The sequence below is a fragment of the Sturnira hondurensis genome, unplaced genomic scaffold (assembly GCF_014824575.4).
Source record: "Sturnira hondurensis isolate 20B ecotype Veracruz unplaced genomic scaffold, ASM1482457v3 Scaffold0001872, whole genome shotgun sequence".
Classification (NCBI taxonomy): domain Eukaryota; kingdom Metazoa; phylum Chordata; class Mammalia; order Chiroptera; family Phyllostomidae; genus Sturnira; species Sturnira hondurensis.
In genome coordinates, this window is record NW_028074503.1 from 3,896,947 (window position 1) to 3,916,139 (window position 19,193).

Consider the following 19,193-nt stretch of genomic DNA (forward strand, 5'->3'; position numbering starts at 1 on the left):
GTTACATGTATAGTATCTATTATGTGTGTAATATATATGTTACTGCTTTCAGACGTATGGAGGTTCTGTAAATATTGACCTAAAGAAATGGCCAGGGCAGGCTGTTTTTCCTTTTAGACAAAGAATCAATACATTTGTGAAGAACTCACAAGACAAAGAAGCTCAGGCTAGGGCCCTCATTAGTTAAGAAACTAAGTGGGGCATGTTTACAGAGCCCTCTCAGCCCTGAACTCCTTCTCTCTGGTGAGAAGGTCACGCCTCTTCATCCTGGTACAGAGAGAACACCCTGCACGTGGAGACTTTCTTCCTTTGGGGGGGGGGGGTGGGGCAGAGAAGAGGTCAGGGTGTCCTTCCTGCACCAGCTGTGTTTCAAGTAACTTTAATTCAAAATAATCAGTATGCCAAAGTGGCACGTTTTGGGGTGGCCTGCTTTGAGCCCCAACAGCTGCCAAAAGATTCGGTGTGATTAAATGGGTATTGCTGTGTGTCTTTTGTTGTGATTAATCTCATTTTTGTCACTCGGCACGTTGCGTGCCGAGGCCTGCTCTGTCTGGTCCTGTGTTTGAGGTGTGCATGGCCCTTATCCTCTGCCTGGCAGTAGCCTGTGGCCGAAGGCTCAGCACTAGAGGCCACCTTTCCCAGCTGAGTGCTGGCTCCTTTGGCCGAGTGACTTTTGACGATGCCCTTGATCTCTTTAAACCTTCCTTCCCTCGTCAGTGAATGGGAACCTTAGTGGTACCCAAGATGCAGTTTGCTGTGAGGATTCAGTGAGGTGGGAACCTGGGAGGCCTTTGTGCCGGTTGTTGGCAGTAGTGATGATGGTGCCGCACCAGGGCTGTGGTGCGGATGGTAACAGTGACAGAGTTTGCGCACTGGAGGAGATCAGGACTGGGTAGCAGGTGAGTGGATGCAGGCCTGGCCTGGCCTGGCCTTGAGAAGCTGAAACAGGCCTCTTGGAGGATGAAACGTGGTGCGACTCACCCGTGGCCCGACCCTCACAGCTGGGAAAGACGGCCCAGAGGCAGGGTATGTGGGCTTCTCTTGAAGAGTCGGTAGGAGTTTGCTGTAGAGGTGACAGCGTGGAGGGTGGCCTGAAGAACGCCTACTGGGTCCAGGAAAAGGCCAGACACGAGAGAGCTGACCTCAGTGGAGATGGAGCGCTCCATGCGGGGGTGGGGGGGGTGGGGGGGGTGGAGGGAGGCGGGGCAGGTGGCAGAGGGCTGACCCAGGAAGCAGCAGAGCATTCCATCCTGTTTCTCAACGCAAATCGCCTTTCTCCAGGAGGAGTTTCTCGCTCATAGTTAACTGGGTACAAGATGCATGTGTATTGTTTTCGTTTAGTCTTCAGGGCTGTATTTATCGTCCTTATCTGTTTCCCTTCCTGTGTACCTGGTTTGGACAGATTTTTCCTTATTACTGGATGGAAAAGATGGTCACAGTGTTCTTACTCAGTTTTCCGCCTGTTTTGAACGTGGGTTCACATACGCGTGCGCTCGGGGGCTCCAATTCTTCTGTGTCCCTCCCTCTTCTCGTGCTGGTAAGTGTGCAGTGGGCTTCCCTCTCGGGGTCCTGCAGAGCCAAGCTTAGGGAAAGTGTTTCTCGCTTTTACCTACCCCTTGTCCAGAACTCTTCTGTGAAATCTTATGTTTTGTCATAGTATCATATTGAACTTTTCTGCTTTTATGACTTTGGACTCATAGTGTTTAGGCACGCTGCTGTCTGAAGGCTGTATTTGATGTGGTAGTTCTCATTCCTCTGCACTTTCTCATGGAGGACTTGTGAGCCCCTGGAGTTCGTGGGCATCTTGCTTCAGCGCTTCCGGCTTGAAGTGCTGGGTCTGTAGCATTAGAGAGAAAACAAGGACTCGGGGTCTGGGGCTCTGGCCTCAGCCCTGCCATGAATGGTAAAAACGCTCTGCTTCCAGATGGTTTCCCACCCGTCCGACAGTTTGGGGGAGCTGTGAGACCCCAATCAAGCCAGTCAGCCTGCCGTGGCACCCCCAGTTTTCACCTGGAAGATCAGGGGTTGGAATGGATGGGGTTTCTGAGGTGTCCGCCCTGGAGCCCGGCTTTGATGACTACTATGTACGTGTTCCGTGAGGTGAGGTCCCGTGTCAGGTCAATTGGAGTGCTCTGGGGCTCCCCAGAGACTTGGTTTTGCAATGTAAAGCTGCAAAGGTGGAGTGTGCAGGTACGCAGGCCACGTTTACCCAATTTATTTGACCAGGAACATCCTTTTCGTACGACATCCTCTAAAGTTAGAGGGTTCAGTATAACACACTTTGAGGAACAACAGATTCCATAAGTTTTAAGATTTCTTCCAGCTTTGCAAGTGTGTGGTTCTGTGAATATGCTAAAAGCTACCTGGGTGTCTGATACCAGCATATCGTGTTTTTCTGCCCTTCGCTTTATTGTACTTTGCAGACGGTGTGTTTTATACAGATTGGAGGTTCGAGGCAGCCCTGGGCTTGGCGGGTCTGTCGGTGCCGTTTTTTCAAGAGCATTTGCTCACTTCATGTCTCTGTGTCATAGTTTGGTAATCCTAGCAGTCTTTCGGACTTATTCTTTATTGCATTTGTTACGTGGATCGGGTCAGTGGTCGTTGATGCTATTGTATAACATGTCAGATAATGGTTAGCATTTTTTAGCCCTAAGGTATTTTTAATTAAGGTATGTACATTGTTTGTTTGGTTTTAGACAAAATGCTAGAGCACACTTAGACTACAGTGTAGCGTAAATAGAACTTACACACACTGGAAAATCCATAATCTCATGTATCTCACTACATTGTGATACTCAGTTTGTTGCTGTGGTCTGGAGCTAAACCCGCATCTCCAGGATGTGCCTGTATGTAGAATATACAAAGCTTATAAAAAAAAACAAAGCTTATAAAATTTTAATTTTTTTAAAATCTTCAAAACTAAGTATCTTAGTTTTGAATCTTAGGATTATTTTTACTTTTTACAGCTTGTTTTTAATTCCTCTTTGAAAGAAACCTAGAAAGCAGCTTGCCCATTTGACAGCCTTTGGGAAGCATGCCATTCAATTCTAGGGAAACTGTTCAAAGTCACTTTCCCGATTATGGCTTCTATTTGTTTCTCTCCCATGAGCCTCTGTGCGTATCAGGTCTCCTCCGTCTGTTTCCTGGGATTTTCTGTGTGTCTTGAATTGCTGTCTTGCGTAGTATGACTACTGTACGTTAGCGGATTCCATATTTCTGTGGTTTTCGTTTTTCTGAGTTAATTCTTTGCATTATCTTCTTCGGTGTTTTACAGCATCTTTTACATTAACACATTTATTTTAAATTTAGTACTGTTTTTCATACAAATTTCTCTTCTGTAATTTTTAAAGGCAGCGTGGTGTAACCAAAAAAGCACGAGCTCAGCTCAGAATGGGCTTTCCCACACCCTGGCTGTCCGAGCTTTCGGAGCCTGTGTCTCGTCTGGGTGAAAATAGGGCAGTGGCTTCCATGTCAGCCTTGAGTGGTGTAACGTGGGTCTGATGAAGCCAGGAGCACGTGGTGCTTGGCCAGGGCTTTTCTTGTTCAGACCGAACTGTAGCTGTGCTGTAAATCCAGTAGGAAGCCCTTTGCATCACGGATTTTGTCAAAATAATGTGCATAACTCTTAAGAGACCAAGAAACTCTTGTAGCTGGTGCATTATTTACCTCTTCTACCATTAGTGGTGCTTTTGGTTACATAACTCACTTTCCAAGGGGATTACTGTCCAGTCATATGGAGGTGCTGAAAACATAATTACTATATTCCAATATTTGTACACAATCAGAGAGTTGTTGGCTGCGGTATAAAAGGCCGTCGGAGGGGGGGTGCTAAAAGAAATGGGAAAAGGCCCTGCTCCCAAAGAAATTTAAAATTGAATTATGAAGAGGGCAGTGTGCATGCATGCATGTCAAGGCAGTAAAAGGAAAGAATGAATAGGCGCTCACTGTGGGTGGGGCTCACTCGGGAGGTGGAGCCCGGGGGAGGGAGGCTGGCCAGGAAGGATGCGGAGGCGGTGGAGCTGGGAGGGGAGGGAGGAGTGCTGGCCCTGGATTGGAGCAGGTTCAGTTTCTGGATCTCCACCTCTAACAGTTGTACCGCCCTCAGCAAAGCACACTGTTGTCCGATGGAGCCACCGAGACTTTTGTCATCTTGCGTGCCACATGATAAGAGCACTATGTGTTAGGTTTTATGATGCCGATGGAGAGTCCAGAACAGGCTTGTTAAGGCAGTGTCCTTTTTTTTTTTTTAATTTTATTTATTTATCTTTAGAGGGGAAGGGAAGGAGAGAAGGAGAGAAATATCAATGTATGGTTGCCTCTCATGAGCCCCCTGCTGGGAACTGGCCTGCAACCCAGGCATGTGCCCTGACTGGGAATCGAACCGTGATCGTGTGGTTCCCAGGCCCCCGCTCAATCCACTGAGCTACACCAGCCAGGCAAGGCAGTGTTCTTTAAAGGCTCTGTCATCAGAACTCACATTTCCAGCTACCTTGTTATATCTAAATAGTGCATATACAATTGGGAACATGATGAATTGCAAAGGCCATGAAAGGGCAGATAAAAGTCTTGCATTCCAGAAATAACTACTGTTTACCTTTTGCTAGTGTGGAGTTTGACTGTAATCACCAGTTGAAGGTTTGTCTCTTCTAGTCGTTTACAACAGGCTCTGGGGGGTTCTCATGTCAGAAATTTGTGTGGACCGTGAAAGGACAAATGGAGATTCATAAAACATCCCATCATACAGGAATCTGTGTGTAGCTTACCGACCCGCAGTTTGCGTGCGTAGTCAGCAGTAGCACAGTGTTCGCTGTGGGATCCGGTTCTCAGCGACTTGCTGAGCTCCCCGGACGCATTTCCTAAGATATGGGTCAAGGTCACCATGATCTTTTGCCTATTTACAAAGTCTCTTTCATGTCTCCTGTTGCTCACATTGGGTAGTCCCTTTCTTATGTGTGGAATTTTATTAACTAGAAGTTTCAGAGACCTCTTCTTGGATTCTTTTTGCATTTGCTCAACATTCTCTCTATAAACACACCGTCCTCATCAACTGTTCTAAGGAGACTGATTTGCTCCAGTGTGGGTTTCTGCTCCGTGTTGCTCATTTTCTTGTCTCCTTGGCTGCAGGGATCTTGTGCTCCTGTTTCCCTCCAGGCTCATTGGCCAGTCCTCGTCCATCTCTCTTGCTGCTCCCTGCTCATCTGCCCCAGTTCCGCTCAGGATCCCCTGAGGGTATAAACAGTGCATCATTCCCGAGAGTTCACAACTGTGTTGGGTGTGAATCTGGCACTGAAATCTGGTACTATCGACAAAAATGTAATATTCTCTGTTATATTGTGTGCTCGTTAAAAGAAAAATATTGTAATTTAAACATTTTTAATGCATTGTTCCATTGAAAGGCATGGCTTTATAGTGAACTAGTTGTTTACATAGTTCTAGAGCATAGAAAATACTGGAAATGTTTTCTACAGGTCAGCAAATTCTGACATTACCTGATACCATACTCACAGAAGTGGGCACTAAGGGAAAAAGTATAGGTCATCTTCATGCTAAATATAGAACGTGTGGATAGATACTAGCAAGTTAAATCCAATGATGTAGTCCCGAAGGGCGCATGTGACCTAGTAGCCCTTATTCCACAAGGGCCAGTGTGGCTCGGCCCCAGGAGACGCATTTCTGCCCTTCCCCACGTTAAGGAAGCCGTGGGTGGAGCCACACCTGCCTGTCGGGGGATGTCCAAGTGGCATCGAATGGAATGTGCTGTGAAACGCCAGCCAAACCGGTGGCTAATTAGAAGTAGAGAGGAGCTCTGTTTGGTGAGAACGGCATCTACTAAAAATGTGTAACAAACTAAACGGTGCGACTTGAGAACACCCTCATTAAAGGCGCATAAAGCAAGGATGCACGCCACGCCTGCTGGTGTTCAGTGTGTTGCCTGGTGGTCCTAGCCGCCGGTTAAGTCTGTTGTAAATCACTTTTTAAAATGTAATATAGCCGTCGTTATTTACAAATGATTTAATAATCCCTGGAAAACCCAAGAAAAAAACTTAGTTAATGAGAATTCATGAGAGTATAATGGTATGACATACACAAAATCAATGAGCAAAAATCCGAGGTTTTTCCACACACCAGCGAGGCCCACTTAGGCAGTGAGCGGGAGAAGCACATCCCTTCTTCGCAGGGGCCGCCAGTGTTATAAAATGCCCGAGGGTGGCCCTACCGAGAAAGAAGTCCCGAATGGTGAGAAACCTGCCTCGTCTCTGTAGTAACAGTGCGGCAGCTGTCAATGACTCTGATTTTAATTTGGCAGTAAATGTGCTCCGTCGAATTTGGCAAAGACTTGTGCTTTTGTTCTTTATGGTTTCCTCTGGAGGCAGCTAAAACGAGCCAGCGTTTTTCTCGTTTTACCAGTGAGAGACCCGAAGCGTTAGGTAGTTTTTGTGACCGCGAGTCGATGTGTGAGGCACGAGGCAGACGTGTGTGTTACGAGGGCTCACTGCCTGAAGCCCGGCCGCCTGCTTCTCCATACCAGCCTGTCTTCTATACTGTCTGCGGGCCAGGGTGGGTGTAAGTCTTTAAAGCATTAAACTGGGAAACGAGTATCAAATTGAGGATAATTCTCCTTTCTCTGCTGTGTTGTGGATATTCCATTAAAAACTCCCACAGATCATTTTTATTTCACATTATTTTGGTGAAAAAGAAGGGGAAACGTTTCCACTGTTTTAATGACTTCATTGTGATTCCTTCGTGAGTGATCAGAACAGAACTAGAATTAATTTCGGAGTCATGCTTGTTCTGGGGATAATGTCATTAAGATCGGAAAATGGTCTGAGTACATTCTGTTTCTATTAGAGTGATTAAAACAGAAAAAGCATGACGATTTCTTCTTAATTTTAAAAGAAGTATGCAGTATTAGTTTTCCAAGTTTGTATAACAAATTACTACAAATTTGGTGGCTTGAAACAATAGGACTTTATTTTCTCGTAGTTCCGGAGGCCAGACGTCCAAAACCAGTTCCCTGGGGTGAAATATCCAGGTGTCTTCCGGGCAGTTCCCTCTGGAGGCTCTCGGGAGAAGACCACTGGTGGCCGCCTGCATTCCCGGGCTTGTGGCCACGTCACTCCAGTCTGTGCCTCTGTAGTCACATCACCGCCTCTTCCGTGTGTCCACTCTCGCTGCCTTTCTTTCGTAAGGACACTTGTGGTTGAATTGGAGGCCCACCTGGGTAATCCAGGACACTCCCGCCATCCCAAGGTCTGTAATCACACCCACACACACTCTCCCTGGAAAGAAAAGCAGACTTGAGGACACTGGAGAAGAGTGTCAATACTAGTCAGTTGCTAGCTTGTTGACCTTGACCAAGCTACTTCACCTTTTGGAACTAAAGTTTCTTCATCTGAAAATGGAACTAACACATGTCTAATTCAGGGAGTTTCTGAAAGAATTAAGAGAAGGGATATTGATACAAATGTTACTTTGTTTCCTTTTACTTAACTTGCTTTCAAAACTTTGCTTTGACTGGTCTTTCTTTGAATCTCCGGAGCCTAGTGCCGTCCCAGGCACATAGCAGTTGCCCAATAATAAATGTTCACCTGAGTAGTTACCTGTCTTCTGATGGGTATAGTGTCATTTTACAGTCATGCTTTAAACCCCAGCTGGGGACAGTGTGCTGGTGGTGGCCCATTAAGAAATATCCTGAGTGTGATAGTTGAATGTCATTAAGTTGGCAAACCGGGGATGTGCATGAAACGGACAGTCGCTAACACTGTGGTTTCTGTGTGAACACACAGAATTGCCTCTGAGGCAGGACAAGAACTGTCCCTCCACAGAGGGAAAGGTTGGCGGTGGTTGTGACGCTGTCTGGCTCCCTCTCTCTGCACACACAGGCTCTTTTTAAAAGACCGATCTCTCACCTGCTTGGTCCTTTGGCCTTGTGCTCACAATCAGTGTGCGTGTCTGGCCGTCGAGCTGTGGGCCTCGTGCATTCCTGGGAGTTCCCCTTCACTGCATGTGTAGCTACTTAGGGACAGGAATTAGTGATTCGGTGGCGTCTATCTCTCATCGGCATTTGAGGGTGGTAAGAAGGATCAGACGCCGTGGTCCGACCTTCTGACCACCGAGGAAAGTGTCCTGTGGAGCACGAACGGCTACTGCGCCAGCCATGGCCTTGCGGAATGAGTCATTCAGCTTACATTGTTCCTGAGTCCCAGGCTGTCCTGCAGATCTGCTGGCTGACTCATCCCCGAGGTGCATTGTGTCCAAGAGGCTTCCCATAGTGACCGTGCATCACTAAAGAGGATGAGCAATGTGGTACGGGCTGGTTCCAAGGGAAGCTGGTAGCCCCTCTTTGAAGACCCCCCCATGCCCCTGCCTGGGGGAAGCAGGGGATGGGGGGCTTTGGAAAGGGAGTGGGGAAGAGCAGCAGAGGGTGGCACAGAGAAGGGTGTCTGCAGGGCGGGGGGGATAGGTGGTGTGGGCACCAGCAGGGCAAGAAGGGAATGCTCCCAGGCGCGCGTCGTGGGGAGCAGGCCGTGTCAGGTCTCAGCACTTGGGATTTGTATTTATTACTGATGCGTGGCACTTAACAGCTGTCATCGCCGTGTTCAGGGCTTGAGCTAACCCTTTTTTCCCAGTGATGGTTTATAGGTGCTCTGACCAGGTGCTTGTGGCATCCGGTTGGCAGATGCCGAAGGAGATCTTTAGTGGAAAGAAGCACAATATATTTAACCAGGAATAAGTAGAATAGACATTGAAGAGTTTGCCAGGTTCTAGACAGTGTTAGGTAAATGCAAAAGTCAGACGTGTAAGCTGGACTCTCTGAGAATGTTTTAAGTGTTGGGAGAGGAGATGTGAGAGCCAGAAGCCATCAGAGAAGAGCATTCTGGTGTAGAGTCGAGCCACGGTATCCGTTGTGTGGTGGCGGGGAGTGAGCAGGCTGTATAAGGAGAGGGTGCGGAGGCCACACAGAGGGAGTGGCCGCGAGTGGTCACTCAGCACTGACTGGGGTCCTCCCGATCCCCGTGGGTGCACACGGAGAGAGGAAATGCAGTCCCTGTGCCTGGACAGCCTGTCTGGTCACAGGATCTGGGTTGGCTAACATTGTGAGACATCAGGCTCCGTCGCCCAAGCCTGTGGGCAGAGCTGCAGGAGAAGGTGGCGTGAGCCGAGCCCTCACCAGCCGACTCTCCTGACTGAGCTAAAGGTTTCCATGCCCACGCCTGTGGGGACGCACGGGAGTGTTTTCCAGGAGTCTGTGAGCCACTGTCTCCTGTACAGCTCAGTCGGCTTTAAATGACTGCTAAGGAAAGAGATGCTTTGGATTATGAAATTATAGTGTTAATGACGGATGTTAGCCAGTAACTTTGTCTTCAATTTTTCCTCAGTGTCAAATCAACAGTGCCTTGACCTCCTTCCACACTGCTTTGGAACTGGCAGTGGACCAGAGAGAAATCCAGCACGTTTGTCTGTATGAAATTGGTGAGCGCGAGCGGCCCGTCCAGCTTCCTGTCACGCACCCGTCCCTCCATCCTCAAGCCCTTTTCCACCATCAGTGCCGTTCAGTTTGCATCTTTATAAAATGCTTGCTGCCTTCTTGTAATAATAAGACTTTGTTATCATAGTACAAGTAATGATGTTTATCCCAGTGATCTCATTATTTCTTTATGATTTACTCTTTATAGTATTTGGAATTTAGGGTAATAGATGTTATCAGTGTTACTCAAATTAATTGACTAAAAGCCATTTGTAAATTTCTTACTTGACTGTACATTAAAATTCAAAACTGTTTTCTCTTCCATCCCACCACTGTTTACCCGAGAAGACAAATGCAGTGTAACAGAAAGTTCGGCCTGTGGACTCCAGTCCCAGCTCTCCACCCACCGGCTTGGGGACCTCGGCCAAGTTCAGGGCACCCTGGTGGCTGTCGTTGCCTCCCTCGTAGCAGCTGAGGTTTAGATGAGATAACACATGTGAGGACCAGGCAGGGTGCTCGGCACACAGAAGGCCCTGCACACACATTAGCTCTTTCCTTTGGCTTCTCCCCTCCTGCAGTCTGTAAACAGACTCCGGGCTAGCTGTTTGCTTAACATTTCCTCCTCCTTCCCCAAAGTTGTTGCAATGATTACTTTGTTGACGGAACTGAAACTTTCCTGTCCTGTTACATTGGTAATTCCATAATCCTTTTATGTAACAGTTGCTGAGAAGCATAAATACAACTTTAAATTTTTAATAAGGGGCTCATACTCTTTAGAATTTCAGCCCGTTACTAGAAGGTCACATCCTGTATCTCATAGGAGAGGAATGAAGAAAAGATGAGGTAGTGATGGGAGTTACAGAGGAAATTGGGGTTCCGAAAGCCACCTGCGGAGAGATGGAAGGAGGAATGGAGAGTGCTGGGGAGGCGGCCCCCGCTGTCAGGGCGGGACCCCAGGATGCCTGCCCCTTGCCCTCTGGAGACATGAGTGTCCTGAATCTTTTAAGAGAGAAATGCAAACCAAAAGATTGGGAGTTGCCCAGTAAGCAATATCATATTTTAAGTGCCTTGTGTATTTAGGGAGGGGAGGGGAGGTCTAATCCGGTACAAAATGTATGTTTATGTAGTCTGAACTCTGCTGCAAGTCATTATGTAGGCCGGATAAGACCTGACTGGGTGGCCTTTTTCACAAGCCATTTAGAGGCCTGTGGCAGAGCTGAAGGGGCCTAGAAATCACTGAACCCAACTTCGGAAGTTTAACTCTGGAGAAAAATAGCAAAATCAGAACTCAGACTTCTTATTCAGGTTCAGTACCACCTTTCACCTCTAGTTTGCCTTTAACTGAAATCTTACTCTGATGTCCATTACAGGATGAAAATAACCAGCCCCACTTTTTAGTCCAAAGTATGTCAACTTCATATCCTGTCCCTTAGAATCTGGCACTGAATTCTGGTCCCCCACTTCGCCATAGTACACGTGGCAGGTCCCAGATGACACAGCTGCGTCCTGATGTACCTGATACAGAATTTTCTTTCTATGGGGGCCACTAGCGTGGGCAGGAAAGGGGGTTGGCCTCTGATCCTCACGTCTTCCCTCCTGGGAGCCGTGCGGCCTTGAGCAGGGACCGCCATGCCTTAGGTTTTCTCCTTGGTGAAGTGAGCATGCCATCAGCTGCCCTGCAAGGCTGTCGTGGGATCAGAGGGGTCGTGTCAGTGCCTGGCACAGGGCTCGGCCTCACGAATGGGCTCCGTGGATGGGAGTCCTGTTACCACACTGGGGATGGAATCCCTTGCGCGTTCCCCGCTGCCCTTCCTACCAGAATGCCAGTCTGCTGCTGTTTAGATCTGGAAAACACACATCTTTTCTCAGCTCCACGACTGACCTGCCGACTGCTCGCTCTTTACCTCTCACAACAGTCCGAGAATCACTAGGAGTCAGTGATGAGCAAGGGATTTGCTTTAAGCCTCTTTGAGGTGGTTGCTCTGTCTACTCGTGGGCAAGGACCGCTGTGCTTGGGTCCCTCTCACAACTGCAGGCAACACGGTGGCGTGTTTTTATAGAAATCCTATGTCACTTTCCTTTGGACTGCGTAGTTGTGAAATCAGAAATGCCTCATCTTAAAATGGCACATAAGGCTATTTAACAGGTAACATCATTTTTGGGAAGTCCTCGTGGGGTGTGACCAGCACTCACAGGGAATGGTGGCAGGACTGCAGACGTGCAGCCCTGGGCGGCGGGGTCTGAGGCTCGCAGCAGTGCTCGGAGGTTGTGCAGTGACTGACAGTGTTTCTTTCACAGGTTGGTGCAGCATGATAGAGCTGAATTTCAAGGATGCGTTTGATTCCTTCGAGAGGCTAAAAAATGAGTCCCGGTGGTCCCAGTGCTATTACGCCTACTTAACTGCGGGTGAGTAGACCACCGCTGCTGCGAGCCCGCTCACACGCATCCGCAGGCGGGAAATCACGGCAGGAAGAGGCAGAGGCTGTGCTCTCCCCGCTGAGTGGATGTTCCGTGCTGCCCAGCACACAGCGGCCGGTGCAGCGCGCCCTGACCGTCTCAGCAAGGCTCTCTCTGCCCCTGCCCCTCCGTCCCTCTCCGGGCTGGTTTGGTCACGTGCTCTGTCTCGGAAATGCTTATTGCAAGGTTTTCCCCATGGTGGTGCATTTTTTTCCTAAGCAGCCTCAACGTATTCCTCTGCTTTGTTTTCTAAAATATATTTTTAACATGCCTTTTCAATTGTGTTTATATCTCTGTTAATATTGTTAGTGCCTTGGTTACCAAGTCGCCTGGATTTTGAGTGGTCTGCGCCCATCTTGTTTCACCTGTTCGTCCTGTTGTATTTACAGCGTGATTTTGCAGAACACAAGATATTTCAGCACTGCACATCCTTACAGCAGAAACATCTGTAATTTCTGATATGGTTGTGAGGCTCTTGGCTTTTTGCCATTGTATGAGATAAATAAAGATATGCTGCCACCTGGTGGACAAAAGGGTTGTCTGCGCCCTGAGGTGCCTAAGTGCTATGGTTATGTTATAGAATGGTAGAGGTGGGAATTAAAGAGACCCACGTGGTGGTTGTCCATCTTCTGTTTCTGATGACGAATTCTCTGTATACAGCCATATAAGTGATTATTTTACTTAAAATTCAGGGCTGGCCCAAACATTATTTTAAATATCTCTTTATTTCTTTGAATATTTGGGCTTAATCAAACATCTCCTTTCATTCCATCTCAACTGGTTATTTAAAATAAGGTAGAATGGTCAGTGGTCAGTAGATGTGTACTGGGTATCCTGAAGCTGCAGTCCGTCAGCAATCAGGGTGGAACCCGCCCACGCCCACAGCCTTGCTGCAGCCTCAGCAGGGCATGCATTTTCATACAGCCCTGCAGCTTTTGTTTAGACAGGATTGCTTTCAATGTGCTGGTCAGTATACTGCGTCGCCCAGTTAAGGGTCGTCTCATAGAATTCTCAGGCATCTCCCATGAAAGCATCAGCTGTTTATCCAGCGGCCTCTGTGGGCCCAACATGTTGAGATGAGCCAAGCGAGCGAGCGGGGCCTGCACAACAACCCAGTGGTTATCAAGGTGTACCTGGGTCACACAGCCAACTGTGGGCAGCTAATTCTGTGATCTAGTTGTGCACAGAACATGAAAAAATAAATGTGCGTGGTGGCTGTAAGGAGGAGCATTTATCTCCAAAGACGGGAAGTCCCAGGATTGTGCCGGCTGTAGGAGACGATGAACTGTGGAGGACCCTGATGGGAGATGGGTGAATAGCTCCGAGACAGAGGGTGCAGGGAGGGTCAGAGAAGGCGCCTTGCAGGAGCTGCCATTTGAGCTGGTGGTGAAGGACAGGCACAGCTGGAGAGGGTGGCCATTCCGGTACCTGAAACACTGCCACCATGGGTTTTTTGTGTGTGTGGTAAAATAGATGTGAATGTAAAATCTGTCTTAACCATTTTTGCCATTTTAAGGGTAGAGTTCAGTGGCCTTAAGTACATTCATATTTTTTAACACAGCCATCACCCCTGTGCGCCTCCAGAACTGTGTTGTCACCCCAGACTGGAGCTCAGTGCCCGTTAGGTGGTACCTCCAGGGTCCCCTCTCCCCAGCCCCTGGCAGCCACACTCTGTTCTCTGTGAGTGTGACTGTTCTGTGTACCCCATCTAAGTGGAATCACAGAATTTGTGTTTTGTGTCTGGCTTATTTCACTTAGCATGTTGTCAGAGGTCATCTATGTTATAACATGTATCAGAATTTCGTTCATTTTAAAGGCTTTGCCTTGGGCTTGGGGTGGAAGAGGATGGTCTTTCAAAATCTTACCAACCGTAAGGCTCAGCCTGACAGCTAGTTCCTCAAAGCTTCCCTGATCACACCAAATGGAAACGATCCCTGCTCTTACTGAGCTTTCCCGAAAGCACTTTGGTTCTCTGAAGACTCTTACCACCGTGCACATGGTAGCGGTCAGACCGTGTGTGCGTCTCACCTCTGGAACTGCACCCTCATTTCTTCAGGGCACGGCCATGTGTGGTTCTTGCTGGCGGCCTGCGGGTGGTCTGGGCCAATGAACACGTGTGAGGTTCTCATGACTTTCTTTCCAGGCACAGGGATGTTGTTCTCCTGTGAGGCTTTCAAGATCCTCTTGGCCTCTCCTTGCTTTTTCCTAGTTTCCTTTTCAGTCTACTTCCTGAGCATGAGGGCTGCCCCTGAACTGCACACTATGATTTTGTTGCTACCAAGGCTATCTCCCCAGCAGAAAGACTAGGACCATGGCCTTCCCACATGTCCCCCGAAGCTCTGGGCACCTCGCACCTGGAAACAGTTGCTAAATCAGTGGAAGGATGATCGGCAGGATGCTCCCATTTTTTTTCATTGATAACACTTCCAAGTATCACCCACCTAGGGGACCCTTTGTGGCATTTTCCTCCAAATACTTAAGAAATATAATGGTTTCTTTCAGTCTGTCAGGGAGCCACCGGTGATGTGGATGGGGCGCAGATTGTCTTTAAAGAAGTTCAGAAGCTCTTCAAAAGGAAAAACAATCAGATCGAACAGTTCTCAGTGAAAAAGGTACGTTGGGGCCTGCTGATGTGGGGCATGGTTTATAATGGGCGTTGTAACCGGCTCTACCTTGGACAGGTGTAGGTGAGCCTATTTGAAGTTGGCAACTTGCCACACAAACGCAGCTCCCCACCGTGGAGAGGATTTACTCCTTTGGTCGTGCTTCTCCTCTGAGCGGAAAGTGCTTGTGTTGCTGCAGGTGATTAAAGCAGTTGCTTGTTGAGGGAGTAGAGTGATTACAGACCCTGTCGAGCTCACCGCGCAGCTGAGGAAAGCACCCGTGCCCAGGGCGCGGCAGCCCCCATCCAGACTGTTGCTTCTCAGTGTGGTGAACACACCACATTTTGAGCTAATTTAAAAAAGTAGTTTGCATCAAGTTTACCAGTAGAAAGTCCTGGGACTGTGGGGAGAGTGCCCATAATTTATCCTACACTTTTAAGAATAACATCTAGCTGAATTACCATGGGTTACACGACAACTTGTCATATCCTAAACATGCCACAGTTTTAACTTCGTACGTTTGTGTGGACGGAGCAGTTAGCGACTTAGTCTGAGTGTAGACGAGGTTGTACTGTGGAATGCCACCGAGAGAGCTGCACCTTGGGAGATGATTCAAAATTCGGGAAAGCCGTGACTAAAAGTCACCTGGTGTTTCATCCTCCTTTTAAACCCATTGAGTTATTGTCACCCGGCTTTTATAAATCACTCTGATTTAAACTGAAATCTAGTTTCACCCTGGAGTTTTCAGAATAAATCCTGAAACATGGTAACAGACTGAGTTGAATAATGAGCAAAAGGCATATGTACCGATATATTAAAAATTAGAAAGCAGAAATTTTTTATAGAAAATGTTTCACTTTTTGCTCTGTGGCAGGGGCTCGTTCATTTCAAGTAGGAACTGTGCACTGTTAAATGTCTCCAAAGCCCACTAATCATGCCGCCTCTTGCAGGCAGAGAGGTTCCGGAAGCAAACGCCCACCCGGGCGCTCTGTGTGCTGGCGTCCATCGAAGTGCTGTATTTGTGGAAGGCCCTCCCCAACTGCTCCTTCCCCAACCTGCAGAGGATGAGCCAAGGTGAACACACACACACACACACACACACACAACCATACACTCAGCTTGCTTCTTCAGTTTCTCATTAGTATTACCTGATTCAGAGTACAGGCCTGTCGTTCTTGGCGTGATGGCACAGTGATTTAGAGAACTCAGGCACTCAGGTGCGGGGCGTGGGAAGCACTGGAGTGCGCGGACCGGCTCGTGGTGTCTGCAGGGGGGGGTGGGGCACACCCTGATTGTGTTCATCCTACAGCCTTGGGGGTTGCTGGAAGTGTGTTTTTCTCAATGAAGGCCCTTTGTTTCTCACGGGTTTGATTCACATTCATTAAATTGCAGAGATTTTAAGTGTAGGGTTCAATGAGTTTTGACAAACACGCACCTCAGCATCCGCTAGCACAGTCAAGATAGTGAACGTTTCCACCACCCGAGATCTCCTCTGCGGCCCCTCCCAGCCAGTCCCCATCCCCAGGCAAGCGCTGCTCTGAGTTCTCTCCAGAGGTTACTTTTGCCCGTCCTTGAACTTCATATAAGTGGGACTAGGCAGTGTATGCTTTTTAGTACTTGGCTTTGTTTATTATAAGCTGTGAGCTTGACCCACAGTGTAGCCGCTGTCGGTCATTGGCCACTTGCTGAGTGGTGCTCTGTTGGACGGCTCTGCTGACGCTGCAGTACCTTACTGATCTCCTCACGGACTCTCGGTTTGTGTCTGGCTTCTGTTGCTGCAGACATAGCTGTTCCAGCTTTTTATTGGACATCACACACTCGTTTCTCCTGAGTAAATAACCTAAGAGTGTAATTAGAAGCCTACACTTTGGATGCATAGATTGCAAAAGCATAAATCCACAGATGATGGCAATATAACCTTCATAAAGTCATTTTTATTATGGTGGTAGGAAAAGTTCAAAGAAGAAATTAAACCTTTACCTAAAATAATGCACTACTGGTTATTAAAGAAATACTGTGACAGGTCTCTTAAAGGTTCGATGCAGACATTTGAATGATATTACTAGCCTGAGAAATTACAGAGTTTGCTCCACATCATGACGCAGGGCGGCAGGAAAGGCAGACACGGAGGCCCACCCATTTTATCATTAGCCACCCAAAGGCCGGGACAGCTAGGGGAGTGGCCGGCTCCGCAGGTGCAGCGCGCAGTGCGTGGCCGAGCTTCCAGCTCCCTACGCACCGCAGCCCCGCCTCCCGGGAGCGGACAGGTGCATCATGCAGCCAGGAGTGCGATTGCAGGATGAGACTAAAACACAAGCCCTTACATTCCAACGATGGTCTCACAGAATGTAGTTATCTGTGGAAGTGTGTTCTTAGTCACATATGGGCTGCCTTTTTCCCAAAGAGATTTAGTGTTAACATTTTGGACTTATTAAAAAATACGTAGTTGTTAGTGTAAAAAATGTGTCAGCTTTCTCTATACTCATGTTTGTTCTTAACGAAATCTAGCATTTTCCATTGAATCATAACTTTTATCATCAGACTTCCTTGCAGTCACTACCCTCAAGGCCCAAAACTTTCTTCAGTGTTGATATTCTGAAGACCAAAATACCGAAGCTCCAAAAGTTGTTCACGGAGGCCCTGAAATGAGAGTGGGCTTGTAACCCTCCTGAGGAGGCTCTTTGAAAGGAAACGAAATTTTCTTGGGTGCACAAGGTCTGTGTCCATTTTAAAAGATGTGCATAACTTGAAACCCAGCCTAGTTCTTGACGCAAGTCTGGACATCTACTGGTGTAACTCAGAGGAGCAGTAAAGAATGTGAAATTAGTGCAGGTCATGTATTTAATAAACTGCAATTAAAAAATAGGCAGTAATTGACAGGCACAAGGACGATTGTCACTAAATGTGAGTAAATATTCCTTGAGCCCTGTTCTGGATATCCAATAAATAACAAAGATGTAGTTGCGGAGGAGTAAAAATGAGATAACGCTTTCATATCTTTGTTGAAAGCTTGCCCACTTTTAAGATCTATTACTGAGATCACACTGTCGCCCAGTGTTAAGCAGTAATGACGCAAAATTGATTCCTGCACACAGCGCAGGGGAGGTCTTCATAGACAAAGGCTCAGTGTCGGAAAAAAACTGGTAGTGGAAACTGGTGATCACGGCACTTACGAAGCCCCTTTCATCCGGCCCATGTAGGTGCATTCATGTCTTCAGAGTCCCCGTGGTAACCCCCTTCGTAGGCAGGGCTGGCTGGATTCTTACCTCCTTTTCTGTGGTTCCATTTCTAGCCCTTCCCCTACCTACCCTCCCATTCTACTGCATTCTTCCATTTTAAAGATGTGTCTGTCTATTAGCATTCAGAATGATCCTATTAAACTAAATCACACCACATCATTTCTGAGAAATGATGGAGACCCACCGGTTTGAGACCCACCAGTAAAAAAGTTCAGTCAGTGGCCTGCACTCGCGCGCGCGCACACACACACACACACACACATTGCCTCCGATTCCATTGCCCTCGCTGCTCTTCCTCCTTGCTCACCAGGCCCCAGCCGTACTCCCTGTTACTGTTCTTGAACCAGCAGGCCCGTGCTGGCCAGCGGCTTCTGCAGTCTCTTCTTCCTGCCTGCAAACGCGACTTCAGACACCCGCATGTTTCCTCCTCCACTTACTTCCTTCGGGTCCTGACTCAGAGTCCCTGGCCCCTCTTCAGGGAGGCTGGAGCTGTGCCTCTCTGACTTGCGTGCGTGCCCTCATCTCTCTGCCTGCCTTTGTTTTTCACCTGGCACTACACTTCTTTAACTTCGGGTTAAACACTTCTCCGCAGAAGGTTAGTTTCTTAAGGGCAGGCATTTTTCCCATTTTGCTACTGCTGTATTTCAGCAGCTAGACTTTCTAGCACCTGGTTGGTGCTCAGTAAATATCGAACGTGTGAGTGCATGAATCACAGTCCACTTTCTTTAATACTACAGCCTTAAGATCATTTGAGTGCCGCTTGTATGGGGACATTCCCAGCCTAGCCTCTCGAGGCAACTCCTGCTTCTGTAGGGTCAGGCTCTGTTCTTCACACGCACTTCCTGCTCCTCTACCCAACTCTTCCAGTGCCTTCCAGTCAATAGTATGTACAAATATGTGCAAGCACACATACAAGCATACAACTATGTACGTATGTGTATGTATATATATTCATAAAATATTACTAAATCTCAGTATACTTCCTGGGATGTAGAAATGCAATTACTTCCTTTCCTCCTTTATGTTTCCTTTTCTTCACTGTCTTTCCAATTTCAGCTTTTTTCATTTCCTTGGAAAACTTCCCTGTTACCTGCTACATGCATTTCCACCTACCACAGCAGACAGCAAGCTTCCTAAAGTGGAGGGGTCCAGTCCGACCCCTTCCCAGAGACCACGGCAGCACCCATACAGACATGTAAAGGGCCTGTTGCATGGTTTATGAAGTTAATGTGATGCAGTTTGGCAATACATCCATAGACTTTATTTTTAGGGAAGTTTCAGGTTCCCAGCAAAATTGAGCAGATACCCACATGAGCTCCCCTTCTGTCCCCCACACATACTGTCCCCCAACCATCGGTTCCTCCCACCAGAGTTACACCTGATGAGCCAATGCTGGCTCCTCATTGTCACCCAAAGTTCATCGTA

The 19,193-nt window shown here is 47.8% G+C and overlaps 1 protein-coding gene across 1 annotated transcript in view; it reads left to right on the plus strand.

The window, feature by feature from the left end:
- The window catches only part of TTC39C (tetratricopeptide repeat domain 39C), a 94,651-nt gene that overhangs the window by 71,418 nt on the left and 4,040 nt on the right, over positions 1 to 19,193 (plus strand). The window contains exons 7-10 of the mRNA XM_037032121.1: positions 9,381 to 9,474; positions 11,768 to 11,875; positions 14,429 to 14,538; positions 15,480 to 15,603. Coding sequence (XP_036888016.1) covers positions 9,381 to 9,474; positions 11,768 to 11,875; positions 14,429 to 14,538; positions 15,480 to 15,603 — 436 coding nt within the window. The remainder of the gene's footprint in view (positions 1 to 9,380; positions 9,475 to 11,767; positions 11,876 to 14,428; positions 14,539 to 15,479; positions 15,604 to 19,193) is intronic.